Source organism: Schistocerca cancellata, chromosome 4 (genome assembly GCF_023864275.1).
Source record: "Schistocerca cancellata isolate TAMUIC-IGC-003103 chromosome 4, iqSchCanc2.1, whole genome shotgun sequence".
Lineage (NCBI taxonomy): Eukaryota > Metazoa > Arthropoda > Insecta > Orthoptera > Acrididae > Schistocerca > Schistocerca cancellata.
Genome location: NC_064629.1, coordinates 893,238,777 through 893,257,887, shown reverse-complemented (window position 1 = coordinate 893,257,887; position 19,111 = coordinate 893,238,777). Strand labels below are relative to the sequence as shown.

Sequence of the window (19,111 nt, the reverse complement as noted above, 5' to 3'; positions counted from 1 at the left end):
CAGTATGGAAGTATAAAACAATCTGAAACAGCTCAATTATCTGCACTTTTGTCAACTTCAGCAATGCATATGCCTCAGTTGACCACGACCAGCAGTCTCTTTTTTAGAGCCTAGAGGGACATGCACTAGACCCAAAGACCGTAAACGTCAGCAAGCAAACATTCACGGACACAAAATACAAAGTAAAATTTAGGAAAGAAGTATCAGAGCCATTTACAGTTGAAACCGATGTTCATCAGGGAGAGGGCCTATCACTGCTCCCCTTCGATCTGATCCCAGACCAAGTCATTAGGGAATGGGGAAAAGAATTAAAAATCCGAAAGCTCTGGAAGCCTACTCAACTTGTCTGGGATACTAATGACATTGATGTTGCTTGCTTATCTTTTGCAAACAATTTAACAATTTAGCAATACTAGCAGACAGTGAAATCACACGCTGTCACACAGATGGATATATGTCATCAAAGAGTGCACCAGAAAGCCTGGCCTACAGATCTCTTTGGGGGGGGGGGGAGTTTGTTTGCACTAAATTTAAATTCCAACAGGATTAGAAAAAGGAGGACAGAGAGTTCGATTACAGAAAGTCATAGAACTTATGGGAGAATGCACTACAGTTCATGTGCACACATACAAAAGATAAGCACAACAGAATGATGAAACCTGAAGATCTGTATGCAAGCGAAACTTCAGTTTTCAATCAAAAAGGTGATCTGTAAAATATCTAGAAGGAAGAATGAAGGATCAGGAGTAAAATTTGTCAAAAAAAAATGTTCCAACAATGAGGCTTACACACAAAATCACACACAGTGTCCCATTTTAATCTATACCAGCTGATATCCCTGGAGCGGCACAATTTTGCAAAAAAAGTCTCTAGTAAAAGTTGTAAGGTTTGAAGGTGGTCATGGAGTGCTTACCTTGAAATGACCTTGAACCCTGTGTTCCAGGTAAAACCAAGGTCAAGTTCATGTTTGTAAATGGTAACCTCTACTTTTTTATGCCATATTCATATTCTACATGAAAAAATATGCATTGTTTGTAGGAAACATTTTTTTCGAACAACCAATGTTTTGTCACCAGGGGGCACATAATTGTAAACTTCACAGGTTACCATTATCTCGAGAACAAAGTGAGATCAGGAAAAATTTTCAATGAAAATTTTGTATGGTTTCTGACCTCTGTCCACTGGTGAAATATTTTCAATGAAACTTTTGTATGGTTTCTGACCTCTGTCCACTGGTGAAATTTTTGTAAATGTGAAATGGCCTTGAAATTCTTCAGTAGTGATTAACCTGGAAACAAATAGCATCGACATTAGCGGAACGCAATGTGCACCACATGAAGGTTGCACAGCGGACTTCGCACATCATTAGCACTGAAAAGGGCTGATGAACATGGTTCTCACTGGAAATTTAGGATCTCTGGTGTTCGATCAACTGCCCATTTTGTCTAATGCGCATTTGCACTCCCTCTTGTTAACTGGTCTCGACATCATTCAGTGTCTGATGGTTGATTGCCTGGAAAGCTGCCACAATCCTTCCTCTCATATCTTCTGGCGTCGGCGGCGGAGTTGAGTACACCTTCTACTTCACAGCTCCCCATAAGAAGAAATCCAATGGTGTTAAGTCTGGTGATCTTGGCAGAAATTCACAAATTGCACTAACGGTACCAATCCATCGATTCGGACAGGTACCTTCGGACAGGTAAGGCCTGATGTGCAGTGGTGCCATCGTGTTGAAACAACATACATGCTCATATGTCTGGCGGATATTTTCTAGTAAAGGAAGCACCAGATTCTGGAGAATATGAAGATAGTGCAAGCTGTTCAATGTTTCACCACAAAAGACAGGATCTATATCGTAATCTCAAACTATGCCCACCCATACATTGATTGAGCACCGTCTCTGTGTTCTGTGATCTAGTTGCCAGAGAGGATTTGCATTATGGAGATTGACTCCTCCCATGTTGTCGAAGTTTGCCTCATCTGTAAAGAGAGTCCGTGCAAAGATAAAGGGATCACGATGTATTTGCGTATTGGCCCATCGACAAAATGCCTGGTGTGTCTCAGGATCCCCAGGCTCAATTGCTTGGGTGATATGTAAGCGATATAGGTGTAATTTAAAGTATCATAAAACACGAAATACCGTTGATCGAGGCATACCATGCATTCACTGAATCTGACTACTGGAAAGATGTGGATCTTGAGCGACAAGAGCACGAACTCCGAGCATGATCGCCTCTCTTGGGCCCATCTTTTGTCTCTGACTTTTCAAGGTCCATCTTTCAGCTCGTCTTACCATAGACCTAATTCTTCGTGGGATGACGGGCATTGGGATACCTTTTGGCATACAATCTTTGCATGGCTGCATAATTATCGCAACAGTTGCCAACAATTTTTATCATTCTCAATGTTTCTAATGGCATGTTATCAGTCATTTCGGACAGATTAGAGTAAAAAAATAAATTGTACTGATCACTTTTACTATTACTGATTTTCTTAGTTTTTCCTTCAATGAAACATCCGGCAAGCATGTTGCAGGGCAACTGACATATTACAGTGTACATGACCCATTTGTTTACACATGCTCACTGCTGTTTATGCCACAATGTGAAACCAAAATGTACAGTATTTAAGTGCACTCTTTCAGAAAATTACTTAGGTGTCTAACGGATGTGTATCTTTCAGGAGGGCATCTTTACATATCTCGATATTGACGTAAATAATAAAATAACCCATGGTAACCCATCCTTTTCAAATATGGAGAGAAGACTGAAACGAAAGGTGGGTCCGCAAAAGTCGATTGCAAGACAAGGTGACTCAGATAAATGTTCTCTTATGAGCTCCAAACATTCGTGTCAAGAATGATTTTGCTTTTTACAGATTTGGAAAAATTTCACTTCGTACGAACTCATTAGAGTCTCATTAGACGAGATTGTTCAGAGTCCCATGAGGTGAAATTCATCAGAGTTTGATGAGGTAGAATTTTTCTAAGTCCCTTAACACACATTTTTTCTAGGTCCATAAAAGAAAAATTTATGAGAGTCATGCCACTCAAGACTTATTCTAAGTGAGCACAGCTGAGAAATTTTCAGTCTCCAAAAGTAAAATTTCTCTGAACCTCCAGTTGTTGTTGTTGTTGTGGTGCTCTTCAGTTCTGAGACTGGTTTGTTGCAGCTCTCCATGCTACTCTATCCTGTGCAAGCTTCTTCATCTCTGAGTAACTACTGCAACCTACATCCTTCTGAATCTGCTTAGTATATTCATCTTTTGGTCTCCCTCTACGATTTTTACCCTCCACGCTGCCCTCCAATACTAAATTGGTGATCCCTTGATGCCTCAGAACATATCCTACCAACCCATCTCTTCTTCTAGTCAAGTTGTGCCACAAACTCCCTCTTCTCTCAAATTCTATTCAATACTTCCTCATTAGTTATGTGATCTACCCATTTAATCTTCAGCATTCTTCTATAGCAACACATTTCGAAAGCTTCTATTCTCTTCTTGTCCAAACTATTTATCGTCCATGTTTCACTTTCATACATGGCCACACTCCATACAAATACTTTTAGAAACGACTTCCTGACACTTAAATCTATACTGGATGTTAACAAATTCCTCTTCTTCAGAAACGCTTTCCTTGCCATTGCCAGTCTACATTTTATATCCTCTCTACTTCGAACATCATCAGTTATTTTGCTACCCAAATAGCAAAACTCCTTTACTACTTTAAGTGTCTCATTTCCTAATCTAATTCCCTCAGCATCACCCGACTTAATTCGAATACATTCCATTATCCTTGTTTTGCTTTTGTTGATGTTCATCTTATACCCTCCTTTCAAGACACTCCATTCCGTTCAACTGCTCCTCCAAGTCATTTGCTGTCTCTGACAGAATTACAATGTCATCAGCAAACCTCAAAGTTTTTATTTCTTCTCCATGGATTTTAATACCTACTCCGAATTTTTCTTTTGTTTCCTTTACTGCGTGCTCAATATACAGATTGAATAACATCGGGGAGAGGCTACAACCCTTTCTCACTCCCTTCCCAACCACTGCTTCCCTTTCATGCCCCTCGACTCTTATAACCGCCATCTGGTTTCTGTAAAAATTGTAAATAACCTTTCGCTCCCTGTATTTTACCCCGGCCAACTTTAGAATTGGAAAGAGAGTATTCCAGTCAACATTGTCAAAACTTTCTCTACGTCTACAAATGCTAGAAATGTAGGTTTGCCTTTTCTTAATCTTTCTTCTAAGATAACTCGTAGGGTCAGTATTGCCTCACGTGTTCCAGTATTTCTACAGAATCCAAACTGATCTTCCCCGACGTTGGCTTCTACCAGTTTTTCCATTTGTCTGTAAAGAATTCATGTTAGTATTTTGCAGCTGTGACTTATTAAACTGATAGTTCGGTAATTTTCACACATGTCAACACCTGATTTCTTTGGGATTGGAATTATTATATTCTTCTTGAAATCTGAGGGTATTTTGCGTGTCTCATACATTTTGCTCACCAGGTGGTAGAATTTTGTACGTCTGGCTCACCCAAGGCTGTCAGTAGTTCTAATGGAATGTTGTCTACTCCCAGAGCCTTGTTTTGACTCAGATTTTCAGTGCTCTGTCAAACTCTTCACGCAGCATCATATCTCCCATTTCATTTTCATCTACATCCTCTTCCATTTCCATTATATTGTCCTCAAGTATATGACCAAGTATATGACCCTTGTATAGACCCTCTATATACTCCTTCCACCTTTCTGCTTTCCATTCTTTGCTTAGAACTGGGTTTCCATCTGAGCTCTTGATATTCATACAAGTGGTTCTCTTTTCTCCAAAGGTCTGTTTAATTTTCCTGTAGGTAATATCTATCTTACCCCTGGTGATATATGCCTCTACATCCTTATATTTATCCTCTATCCATCCCTGTTTAGCCATTTTGCACTTCCTGTCGATCTGATTTTTGAGATGTTTGTATACCTTTTTGCCTGCTTCATTTACTGTGTTTTTATATTTCCTCCTTTTATCAATTAAATTCAATATTTCTTCTATTACCCAAGGATTTCTACTAGCCCTCATCTTTTTACCTACTTGATCCTCTGCTGCCTTCATTATTTCATCCTTCAAAGCTACCCATTATTCTTCTACTGTATTTCTTTCCCCCATTCCTGTCAATTGTTCCCTTATGCTCTCCCTGAAACACTGTACAACCTCTGGTTTAGTCAATTTATCCAGGTCCCATCTCCTTAAATTCCCACCATTTTGCAATTTCTTCAATTTTAATCTACAGTTCATAACCAATAGTTTATGGTCAGAGTCCACATCTGCCCCTGGAAATGTCCTACAATTTAAAACCTGATTCCTAAATCTCTGTCTTACCATTATGTAATCTATCTGATACCTTTTAGTATCTCCAGGATTCTTCCATGTATACAACCTTCTTTTATGATTCTTGAACCAAGTATTAGCTATGATTAAGTTATGCTCTGTGCAAAATTCTACCAGACGGCTTCCTCTTTCATTTCTTACCCCCAATCCATATTCACCTACTATGTTTCCTTCTCTCCCTTTTCCTGCTATTGAATTCCAGTCACCCATGACTATTAAATTTTCATCTCCTTTCACTACCTGAATAATTTCTTTTATCTCATCATACATTTCATCAATTTCTTCATCATCTGCAGAGCTATTTGGCGTATAAACTTGTACTACTGTACTAGGCGTGGGCTTCATGTCTATCTTGGCCACAAAATGCATTCACTATGCTGTTTGTTGTAGGTTACCCACACTCCTATTTTTTTATTCATTATTAAACGTACTCCTGCATTACCCCTATTTGATTTTGTATTTATAACTCTGTGTTCACCTGACCAAACGTCTTGTTCCTCCTGCCACCAAACTTCACTAATTCCCACTATATCTAACTTTAACCTATCCATTTCCCTTTTTAAATTTTCTAACCTACCTGTCCGATTAAGGCATCTGACATTCCACACTCCGATCCGTAGAACGCCAGTTTTCTTTCTCCTGATAACTACGTTCTCCTGAGTAGTCTCCGCCCGGATGTCTGAATGGGGGACTATTTTACCTCTGGAATATTTTACCCAAGAGGACACCATCATCATTTAATCATACAGTAAAGCTGCATGCCCTCGGGAAAAATTACGGCCGTAGTTTCCCCTTGCTTTCAGCCATTCGCAGTACCAGCACAGCAAGGCCGTTTTGGTTATTGTTACAAGGCCATATCAGTCAATCATCGAGACTGTTGCCCCTACAACTAATGAAAAGGCTGCTGCCCCTCTTCAGGAACCATATATCTAAAAACAAAGATGATGTGACTTACCAAACGAAAGTGCTGGCACATCGATAGACACACAAACAAACACAATAATACACACAAAATTCTAGCTTTCGCAACCAATGGTTGCCTCGTCAGGAAAGAGGGAAGGAGAGGTAAAGACGAAAGGATTTGGGTTTTAGGGGAGAGGGTAAGGAGTCATTCCAATCCCGGGAGTGGAAAGACTTACCTTAGGGGGGAAAAAGGGACGGGTGTACACTCGCGCGCGCGCGCGCGCGCGCACACACACACACACACACACACACACACACACACACACACACACACACATATACAGACACAAGCAGACATATACAGAGGCAAAGAGTTTGGGCAGAGATGTCAGTCGAGGCGGAAGTGCAGAGGCAAAGATGTTGTTGAATTACAGTTGAGGTATGAGTGGCGGCAACTTGAAATTAGCGGAGATTGAGGCCTGGTGGATAATGGGAAGAGAGGATATATTGAAGAGCAAGTTCCCATCTCCGGAGTTCGGATAGGTTGGTGTTAGTGGGAAGTATCCAGATAACCCGGATGGCTTAACACTGTGCCAAGATGTGCTGGCCGTGCACCAAGGCATGTTTAGCCACAGGGTGATCCTCATTACCAACAAACACTGTCTGCCTGTGTCCATTCATGCGAATGGACAGTTTGTTGCTGGTCATTCCCACATAGAATGCGTCACAGTGTAGGTAGGTCAGTTGGTAGATCACGTGGGTGCTTTCACACGTGGCTCTGCCTTTGATCGTGTACACCTTCCGGGTTACAGGACTGGAGTAGGTGGTGGTGGGAGGGTGCATGGGACAGGTTTTACACCGGGGGCGGTTACAAGGGTAGGAGCCAGAGGGTAGGGAAGGTGGTTTGGGGATTTCATAGGGATGAACTAAGAGGTTTCGAAGGTTAGGTGGACGGCGGAAAGACACTCCACACCGGGTGATACACCAGTATGGCGATGACGAATACACGCTTCCAGTGTGCAATCAACATGATGTCGCCAAACATGGATGCGACCATCATGATGCTGTAAACAGAACCTGGATTCATGCACCCATGTTCGTCGTTGAGTGCACCATCGCAGGCACTCCTGTCTGTGATGCAGCGTCAATGGTAACCGCAGCCATGGTCTCTGAGCTGATAGTCCATGCAGCTGCAAACGTCGTCGAACTGTTCGTGCAGATGGCTGTCTTGCAAACGTCCCCATCTGTTGACTCACGGATCCAGACGTGGCTGCACCATCCGTTACAGCCATGCGGATAAGATGCTTGTCATCTCAACTGCTAGTGATACGAGGCCATTGGGATCCAGCACAGTGTTCCGTATTACCCTCCTGAATCCACCGATTCCATATTCTGCTAACAGTCATTGGATCTTGACCGACGTGAGCAGCAATGTCGGAATACGGTAAACCGCAATTGTGATAGGCTACAATCCGACCTTTATCAAAGTCGGAAACGTGATGGTACGCATTTCTCCTCTTTACACGAGGCATCTCAACTATGTTTCACCAGGCAACGCCGGTCAACAGCTGTTTGCATATGAGAAATCGGTTGGAAACTTTCCTCATGTCAGCGTGTTGTAGGTGTCGGCACCGGCGCCAACCTTGGGTGAATGCTCTGAAAAGCTAATCATTTGCATATCACAACATCATCTTCTTGTTGGTTAAATTTCGTGTCTGTAGCACGTCATCTTCATGGTGTAGCAATTTTAATGGCCAAGAGAGTACTACAGTACTTATTTACAGTGAACACTTTACTGCATTGAAATGATGCAGTAGTTAGATTGTAATATACATATACCCCCCCCCCCCCCCCCCCCGCCACACACACACACACACACACACACACACACACACACACACACACACACACACATACACACACAAAAACTGAAGCCTGCTGTGGGAACTGTGTGTTGTGAACGAATGCCCTCTGGAACTGGCAGCTAACAACGTCTATGTCATATACATGTACATTCACATACAAACAGAACCTACTCTAATAAACGACACAAGAGTTATCATGTATGGCAATGTTATGGTGTAAGTGGGAGCCTGGTCAGAGGCACATGTAATATTAAACCTGTTGGGAGTGGACAGCTTTCAGTGGTCCTTCACTACACAGCTGGTCAACTTGCGCCCGGATTTTGTTCCTGGATGATATTTGGTCAGCCCCTGCTGCTCGCGTAATTTGTAGATCTCTCTGTGCATCTGTTCTATGTGGACCTGTTCAGTGCTTGTGGAAATGTTTGACAGACCACTGTTAGAAGCAGTCATACACCACTGATACTTTGTACCCCACAAATGGTGCAATCCATCGATACATCCTTCCAGCTTCCAGAAACTCCACAGTGCAACCCTGTTCAAATGGCTGAAGCTGTTAAACAGTAGTACATACTTGTTGGTGGGGCATGGTTGTACCATAGAATGAATGTTGCAAACGCTGTTTACTTCTAAACTTGGAAAAGTTACCACCTGCAGAGTCAAAACAGAGGGCGCACAGAGAGGCATCCTGAGCACCACTTGTGTGTCGATGACCATGAATCACTAGCACAACCATTCCTCAGTATGCGCCTATTATACTGTGGTGCCACTGAACGTAGTCCTTGAAGGTGTTGTGTTTTTTTTTTCTTCAGGCACATTTTTTCCAGATTTAGTATAAAACTAAAATCTTTAACCGTATCATAAATGAAGAACATATAATGCGTAAATTCTGTGACATATGTCTCAAAGTTGTACTGTTTGTAGAGTATTTGACTCTTAATAAATCATCCTTTTTTTCAAATGTAAATGCTTTTGAGCCAAAAGGTCATATAACATACACAAAAGGTTAACATGTAACATTAATTTTTCAGAAAGAAAATAAACAAAAAACCCACCCCATATAGCACAAAAAGTGCTGAAATATGTCTGAGTAAAAAGAAAACTATTAAACGTTGTATTGTAGTTTTTCTTAACAAGCGGAGGGATAAGAAGAGCTATAACACCCAAACGATTATCATTTGACTTTCTTTTTTTCTGCAGGAAATTCTGGGCCTTCTAGTGAGCCAGTGTTTCCTTATAGTAGACTGGGATATTTTATAGCTTCAAACAATGGCACACTTTCATTTGAGAGCAGGTTAAATGTCCGATTAACATTCCTTTCTATACATAGAGGGCTACAGCCAAGCTTCTGCAAGTAAAGTTTGAAAATATTTAGGATACAATTATTGACCGGCCTGTTCAGATTTAAAGGAATGTGTAGCTTTATCACACATGTTAATGTCATTTTCGGTAAGCTGTTGTGTGTTCTTATCTGACGGTCCATTGAGGATTTTACTTGACAGTGATAGAGCTGCTCCTGCCTTTGTCAGTGAATATATTGTCAATTAAGTTTGTACAGTTACTTGTTACTCCAGTGGGAAAGTTAACTACAGCAGTTAGGTTGAACTATTCTGTCAGGTGCTTTAGTTCTCCCCTACTGTTTTTTTTTTTTTTTTTTTTTTTTTTTTTTAAGTTAAGAATTTGATATTGAAATTACCCATGATAATTAAATCAATGGTTTTTGTAAAGATTTGGCTCAAAATTTGTTCAATCTGGTTTAGAAAAATACAACTGAGGTATATTTGTTGACAAGTTGCTTCTGCTTTGATACTGATTTCTGCAGCTTTTAGGAATGTGCCAACAACAGCAGTAACATGGAGATAATAATATTTATGAAGGCATGATATATTCTTTAGCCATTTAGTTAAGATATGCAAAATTACCATCTGTGCAAAATTTCATGGTCCTTAGTGTCAGTTTTTTTGTCCATTCTTCCCTTAATATTTAAGTTGATCTGGTATATCTCTGCAGGCCATCTGGATCGTGTTTTGCATGGAATAAGTGCTGAAGAGGTATTGTATGCATGTGATGAAAATCCATCGGCGGCCAGTGCAGGAGAAATGGGTTTGGCCAATCCAGCCGTCCATTTTTTTAGAGGTCTCAGACATCGCAATCTGTCAGCCATAAGGCATGCCACTCAGGTTGGTGTCAATAAATCGTAAAATATTTAATATCTTGCAGTAAAGTTTCAGTTCTGTTTTTATGGACCTAAGTAAATGTTATTGGTTTAAAGGAACAGAGATGTAGTGCTACAATTCAGTTTACACTTACATTGCTGTAAGTTTTATGATTACACAAGAATGGTGTGCCTTATTTTGTTATTACCTGAGGTTTGAATGCCTTGTGATTTGTCACTCAATTCTGCAGCAACAAAGTTGATGAGTGTCCAACAATGATGCACCAGAATGACAAAATTAAATATTTTTCTTTTTTAAAATAATATTCCAGGCAGTAGTAATAAATGTAAACTTCTTTCCTTGGACAAATTCTGCATTGAGATGGATAATAACACAGAAACACACTTTGCGGGGCACTAGTGCCAAGGTGCAAGTAACTAAAACAGGAGCAATACATACACAATCACCAACACCAAACGAAATTAGCTAATTAGAAATAGAGTTTGGAAAGTAAGTTACACATTATTATGACAGGCCAAGTTATTTTTATTTAATGTTGCACTACATTTTGAAGTGACATGGATACACGACACCATTTTTCAACATAATTATCAAGTCTCTGTAAACAATGGTTGGTCCGTTCTATCATCTGTTCAGTTCCTTAATGATATAAATATGATGCTTGGTCATGGAGCCATTCAAGAACCACTGTGTGAACTTCCTCGTTGTCGGAAAATCTCATTCCTCTCTTGTAGTCGGATGAAAATGGTACCAGGGATTGACAATGAAGTCACCCCACCCCCTCCCCCAGTTTCTGTGGATAACAAAAAGTTGGTGATTTGAAAGTGATCTAAGCATCAAATTTATTTTATATCCAAATGTACCATTTTCAGATGTGGCTTCCTTATCAAAACTTCATCTACAAAGTCCCCTCTACAACCTTTTGGAGCCTGTGATAGGAATTGTGAAACAATGAAACAACCTGTACATTACATCATCTCAGTGGAAAATAGCGCAATGATTCACCCTCCCCTTACAGTAATTAATACTTAAGTATATTCTCTAACACACGCACACAAGTGTGCGCGCGCGCGCGCGCACACACACACACACACACACACACACACACACATTGACTGCTGCTGCTGCTGATGCTGTTATTCACATTCAGAATTTCTCTTTTGGAGTAGAAGAAGTTGTCAAGCAGATGTGGTTTCACTTTTAGTTTGAAGTTAATTTTATTAGCTATTAAATCCATTATATCACTGACTAGGTGATCAAACTGAGGAAAATAGTTCATACAGCTTTGGGGCAGCTTCAGTAAGGCAAAAAGAGGTTTTGCATGTTGGGAAAATGCTGTCACTTTTCAAGAAAGTGGGTGTCGTGGCAGTCCCATCATTCTTTGTACTTCGCTGCATAGTCTACACAAAAGAAAACCAAGAGAGCTACAAATTAATATAATTATTTAATTGTCGCAATACATGCCATGAAGGAAAGACTGACCAATCCTTTACAAGACTAAGCAAGACTCAAAATAGCTGTATTTTGGAGTAAAATTGTTTAGTGCACTGCTACCAGACGCACACACTACCTCATTAAAAGCTTACATAAATTTTCTATGAAACTGGCTTAAAAAGAAAACTTTCTGTGTGATTGTGGAATTTTTTGATTGTGCAAAAGATGATCTAAAATTTTAACTTGTACTCGTTGTATGTCTGCTTGCAAATCTACTCGATTTTACAGTTTTCTTTATTATTATTATGTTTTATTCAGTTTGTACAAACTATTGACATCAGTAGCATGCAGAATGCTCAAAGATGAAATAAACAAATGAAAAAAGGGCTAAATACCACTCTCCTTTCTGTGCCACACTAACACGGAGTGATGGTTTGTGTAAGCCATTCCTCCTTTTAGAATTGTATTTATGAGTGCTGCTGCTATTTTCAAATTGTGACTGACAGAATACAACAAGCTTCATAAGGGACTAAATGAACTGTGAGGCTCTTGTCAGTCTGCCCAACTGTTTAAAGGGTGGTCCACACACTTGTTTCCTGTAAATGATGAGTTACCCCATCAGACATTTCATATTCAAAATCTGGTATCGGTAATGCAAAAGTAGCAAAGCTTAGATGTTTAAGAAGAACTGTAATACATGATTTCAAATTCAGGTACTTTTCAGTATAAACACCAACTAATTCAAAATATCCTGTTTCATTTATTGATGAGTAATGAACTCAGTGACAATCCATTTGCAGAGAACTGGTCATCATTTTTAAGAAAATGCTATAAGGGGCAATCAAAAAGTTTCTGTTTGAGGGATTTGCTGCAGTGTATATGTGACATAGTGTGGCTATGATGTGGATATGTAAGCACTGACATGTAGACAAGGGATCAGTGTGGCATTCATGTCTTTCTGACGTCTGTGCAGTAATTGTGGAAATGTGAACTTTAGCAACATTATTACCACATCCATCTAAACAGAACCAAAGTGGTGTTAGTCTTTTCTTGGCTGCTGAAGGATGAACACCAGTGGACATCCATCAGAGAATGAAGAATATGTATGAGGCAGGACATCTGTCGAAAACCTCCGTTGTGGAAGGGGGCATCAAGTTCTGTGCTGGTCACCATTCAACAGAAGATGCACATCACTACGCCAAATGTCATAAGGCAGGAGTTACACCAGTTTATCAAGTGGGGCTTTTCAACCTGGTGCACCAGTGAAATGAATGGCTCATTGCTCACAGTGATTTTGCCTGATTGGCGTACCAGTTCTGGACTGTATGGCCTTCAAACAGTAACTTCTTGATTGCCCTTCTATTTGCATTTTCCTGTGTTGAAGTTACTCTGTTAGACTTGATTATAGTACTTGCATTGTGTCAGCAAGGAGAATTATATCTTGGAGAACTGTATCTGCTTCTTTGATGGATGATGGAAGATCATTTGTATATAACAGGAACAAGAGTGGTCCCAGTATCAATCACTGGGGTAGTTATTTAGTTACTAACCAGTTAACACACACATCGATATTTGCTCCACCCATGTACTATACACCTTTAGTGAGTAGTCCCCATTCTGAAGATGCAGTATCATTTTATGTACACACAGAGTTTCTTAATTTAAGTCTCTGCATCATTTTAAATAGATAGTTGAAAACAGGTTACCAGCAAGATCTCTGATACTATTATTATATTTCAAATTCTCTAAGAGAATAGTGTGAACTACACAATCAAATTTTCACCACAAATTAGTTACAATGTTTGACAACACAGAGAGAGGTCAGTAATTTTTATGGGTAGTATCTGCAGCTGTCCAGAAGTTTTCAAAGATGTCTTAGTAACCTATGAGAAAAACAAAGTGCGTTGTTCAGATTCACCTCAGCCTTTCACTGTTCCAACTCAGCTACTCATCCATAATACCTGTTGTTCTGAAAGTACTCCCTAATGTTCATCTACATCTGCGCACATACTCTGCTGGAAATCGTAAGATGCATGGCGGAGGGTATCTCCTACCACTATTAATCATTTCCTTTGCTGTTCCACTCACAAATAGAGTGAGCGAAAAACGAATGTTTATCAGCCTCCATATGAACCCTAATTTTTCTTATCTTCATGCTCCTTATGCAAAATGTATATTGGTGGCAGTAGAATAGTTCTGCAGTCAGCTTCAAAAGCCAGTTCTCTAAATTTTCTCAATAGTGTATCATGAAAAGAACATTGTCTTCCCTCCGATGATTCCCATTGGAGTTCATGAACCATCTCCATAATACTTGCTTGTTGATCGGACAGCTTCGATGTCTTCATTCAATCTGACCTGATGGGGATCCCAACCACTTGAGCAGTACTCAAGAATTGGTCCACTTGTGTTCTGTACATGGTCTCCTTTATAGATGAGCTACATTTTCTTGAAATTCTCCCAATAAACCAAAGTTGACCATTCACCTTCCCTACTACTGTCCCTTGTTTCAGTAAGTAATTAAGTTAATATTTTTGGATTACTCCTTCTGGGTTACTACTTGTTGGAGTGCAGTGTACCATTTTACTACCTGTGACACATAGCAGCCATCCGTATCATGGAATGGATTAGGGTTTTATTGAAGTACAGAGGATCACATTTTATTAAAAATAGGTGAATGTTGTATACTGATTACTGATGATATTGGTCTAATATGTTTGTGCATTCATTGTGGATTACAGTAATGTGTAACATTGTGCTGTGGGGCAATCTGTATGCTGCGATCACAGTATAGAAACTCTTACTGTTCTGGGATGACCAGTTTCAGCAATCTTGTTGTAAGTTGCGTAAAATCAGGTGTTGACATAATAAGACTGTTTCAACAGGTGAGTTTGGAAGTAAAAAAGTTTCTATACTGTGATCGTGCCATATGAAGTGCATGCGTCATTCCCAACAGTAATGTCTGTTTCATCCAACTTTTGTTTAATCCATACTATAAGACATGTCTCATAGTTTTATGTGCCATTTGTTCCTTAAACTACGAAAACCTGATTGATTAGTCACAGCATAAGTGTTCACTTAAAATAAAAGCTCGAAAATGCCTCAGAACAAAACAACTATTTGTCCACTGTACTGATGCATAAATTTCCACAAGTTCTATTACCAGAGACCGATGGAATTCATTATTTCAAATTTTTATTGCATTAATGCCCAGTTTAGAGTACAAAAATGAAACAAACAGTTCCAAAACACAAGAAAATTTTTGTGCACTTCCACAATCTTCCATTGCAATACATTTGAGGTCAGTAGAGTGTCAGAATGGTAAAGAGCCTTCATACTCAAATTGTAGTATGCTGCACAACATATTGTATTTTCATGTTTCTTTCACTGCACTTCTTGTCAATTTGTGAGAGTTTCAATTTTTTTAGTGTTATAGGTGGTTAACACCCACAATCTTTTATCATACCACTTGATGCCATTGTGTTAGTTGACACAAACTGGATTTCTGTTCATTTTACATTCTCTTGTAGTTGTCAAGTTTCACCTGTCCCTATGAATATCTGGGTGTTCCATGATTGTGAAGATAGAGGAACAAATGTGGACTTGACTGCCTGTTGTCCTAAACAGGGCTTCATGAGTATTACCATTTTTGCTTGTTTCATTAGTAAAACATATTGAAATCCAATATATGACTAGACCAACACTTGTACAGCAACAAATATTTTTTTGCAGACATAATCATCATTTATGTATCAGGGTGATTTAAGTAAAAACCTTAAAAATTCCATAAAATTTAGAAAATTTGTGTGATAGAATCGGTAGGTGGCAGTGGTATTCCTTGAGGTTCAGAAAGTGACTGACAGGTGTCAAAGTAATGCTGCAATGCAGGAGAAGGCCACAGCATCCACTACAAGATGGTTGCCCCATTGTCATCATCCACCACAATTGGTCAGTGATTGAAAATCATCACAGTATGACAGCACAGTACAATGATTCATGTTTGTTGTTGTAGCAATGGAAATAGCCACAAGTTTGAAGATTTAGTGTTGATGCAGTGCAGAATATTATTCACAATGTACCGGACTTCAATAAGATATCTGCAAGATGGGTAACTCATCAGTTCACTGCCGAATTGAAAGACCATGTCAATGCCTGTGAAGAAATTTTGCATCATTTCTATGTCAGAGGTAATGCATTTCTGGGAAAAATTGTTACAGGCAATGAGACTTTGGTCCACTATCACCAACCAGAAATGGAAAGGTCAAGCAATGTCACAGCTCATTGCTGAAACCAAAAAATTCAACACTTAACCATCTGCTGGAAAAGTCGTGCTGATTCTCTTCTAGGATGAAAATGTAGTAATTTTTGATTATTAGGTGGATCGGGGAGTGATAGTCACCAGTAATTCTTATTCAGACATGCTGAAAAATCAACTTCACATATTCACAAGACTTTGGTCCTAGTGGCTTTCATCTGTTTGGTGTAGTCAAAGAAACAATTTGGTGCAGGCGTTTCAGAAGTGACGAAAGCAGGCGTTTCAGAAGTGACGAAAACCATGGTGCATGACTGGCTACACACACAATGAAAACAATTCTCTCATTGCAGTGTCTGTACACTTCTGAAGCAGTGGAATATGAGGGTAATCCCAAAAGTAAGGTCTCCAATTTTTTTATAAGTACAGAACTCTGTTTGTGTGGCAGTTGGTCGCACTGTTATGAAGAGTGCTTCATGCGCTGTGTGTAAACATGCGCACGCCTCACTGAGGCACTCAGTCTTGGCTTGGCAACCGTTGAGAATGGAGCTCCTGTTGGATGTTATCGCCAAGTGTGAATTGCGTGCAGTTATTTGGTTTTTGAATGCAAAGGGCACTGTGCCGATTGAAATCCATTGCCAATTGACGGAAGTGTATGGTGAGTCGTGCATGGATGTCAAAAATGTTCGTAAGTGATGTTGAGAGTTTGTAACTGGACAGACCGAAATTCATGACGAACAAAGGAGCGGGAGACCATCAATTTCTAAGGAGACAGTGTTGAAGGTTGAGCAAAGCATGCATGAAGATCAGCGAATCACCTTGGTTGATCTCTGCGTGTTGGTTCCTGAGGTTTCCTGAAGCACCGCTCACAGAATTTTAATGGAAACATTGAACTACCGGAAGGTGTGCGGAAGATCGGTGCCACGCATCCGGACTGAGGACCACATGTGGCAGCGAGTTGATGCTTCCCGCGCATTTCTTCACTGCCTTGCAGCCGAACAGGACAACTTTCTGGACTCATTTGTCATGGGTGACGAAACCTGGGCATACCACTTTACGCCTGAGACCAAGCAACAATCACACCAGTGGTGGCATCCTTCTTTGCCAAAGCTGCAGAGATTCAAACAAACACAGTCTGCCAGTAAAGTCATGACAACCATTTTTTGGGATTGGAAAGGGGTATTATTGGTCAACTTTATGCCCACTGACACCAAAATTAATGCTGGCAGGTACTGTGAGACTTTCAAAAAACTCAAACGGGCAATTCAGAACCTGAGAAGAGGAATGTTGAACAAGGGCGTACACATTCTCCATGATAATGCTCGCCCACACATTGCTCAGCAAACTGTTGCTCTCCTACAACAGTTTCAGTGGAACATAATCACCCATCCGACCTATAGTCCTGACGTGGCACCCAGTGACTATCACCTGTTCCCTAAGTTAAAAGAATATTTGGCCGTAAAGTGATTCAGCTCCAACGACGAGGTGAAAGAAGAGGTTCATAACTTTCTGAACAGCATGGTGGTGAGCTGGTATGACATGGGCATACAAAAACTGCCACAGCATTCTACAAAAATGCATAAACAGAAATGGTGATTATGTCAAAAAATAGCTAGATGTTCAAGCTGTAAACTGATGTAAACCATCGTAGAAATTAACAGGTCTATGTACTTAGAAAAAAACTAGGAGACCTTATTTTTTTGATTACCCTAGTACATGCATTTAACATCAGGGAGAGTAAGTCAAAAAATGACATTTAGGTTTTTCGTTCATTGTTACAATTAAAATATTATAGCACTTAAAAGTTTTCATTTGAATCACCCTTGTAGTAAGGAAATGTGGTTCTGCCTTGAGCAGACACAATTTTTTCTTGTTTTACTACCCATACATGTTTCAGAGAAGTTTCTCCACCTTCAGTGGGTTTCATTAATTTTCTGTTGAACAGTATACAAAGAATTTATGTATTATGGCGTTTACCAGTTTTTAAGATTATAGTATTTACATTACTAAAGAATTGGCAGGGTATTAAAATCAAGAATAAATATGCATCTTATAATTATATATTGGTGTTCACAAATCTGTTTGGCATTTGCAGCACAGCTATAATTATTGTATTCCAGTATGTCATCTATGGTTTTAGGCCTAATATAATGATTTTTTCTGTAGGGCTACTGTCATTATGTTATTCTGCAAACAAAGATTTGCTGTTTTACACTTTGACCATAATTTTGTAGGTTACGGTACTATATTAAAAAAAAAAAAAAATGTGTTTAAATGTATGCTGATTGTGATTAGACCTTGTGAAATGTAGACTGGGGAGGGAGAACACTTTATGTATGTAAATGTGTGTACTTACATTTTGTAGATCTTGTGTTTTTGTGGTTCTATAGGGTGCTTGAGTGGAGCTTCCTAACAGCCACTGTTTGTGTGATGTACATTTATTCTGCCATCTTGTCCTGGGTGGGAATTTTCAACTGTGTGTGTGTGTGGTGTGTGTGTGTGTGTGTGTGTGTGTGTGTGTGTGTGTGCGCGCGCGCTCGCGCGCGCGTGCGCATTGAGTGAGCTGTTTTGTTGTTGTAGGTGAGTGTGTGCCATCTGTTCGTTGTTGTGCATGCCTCTTTTTCAGATGTGTTTGTGTTTGTGTTCTGTGAACTTATGTTCTGTGAGCTTATGTTCTGTGAGCTTATGTTCTGTGAGCTTGTGATTTTGTACTGGTGTTGATCTGTTTTCTGATGTGCGTTGTGGGTATTTTCCATTTTTGTTTTACTTTTTGGGTTTAGTTTGGCTGTCATGTTTGTTTCATTTCCATTTTCGACTGTTATTTGTTTGATTATTTGTAGGTCATTTTTGTAGTTGTCCTTGATGAGAGGAGTTTTATTCAATCTGTGTAGCATGTGTCAGATCCCAGCTTCCTCATGGGTGATGGGATGTTTTGTTGATGTATGGTTGTGCTGGTGTTTCTGGGTTTTCTGAGCGTGGGAAATTGGTGTTGGTGGTTGTCTGTGTATTGTAGTGTCTAAGTATATCATCATGGTTAGAGGATTCATCTAGAATGCATGTAACGTCATCTGCGTAACAATACCAATATACTATTCTGTATTGTTTGG

At 39.7% G+C, this 19,111-nt stretch overlaps 1 protein-coding gene across 4 annotated transcripts in view; it reads left to right on the top strand.

Moving 5' to 3' along the window:
* Positions 1 to 19,111, top strand: part of LOC126185052 (WD repeat-containing protein 7) — a 352,004-nt gene that overhangs the window by 149,200 nt on the left and 183,693 nt on the right. For all 4 annotated transcript variants that reach the window (XM_049927810.1, XM_049927808.1, XM_049927809.1 and 1 more), the window contains one exon: positions 10,155 to 10,324. In XM_049927810.1, coding sequence (XP_049783767.1) covers positions 10,155 to 10,324 — 170 coding nt within the window. The remainder of the gene's footprint in view (positions 1 to 10,154; positions 10,325 to 19,111) is intronic.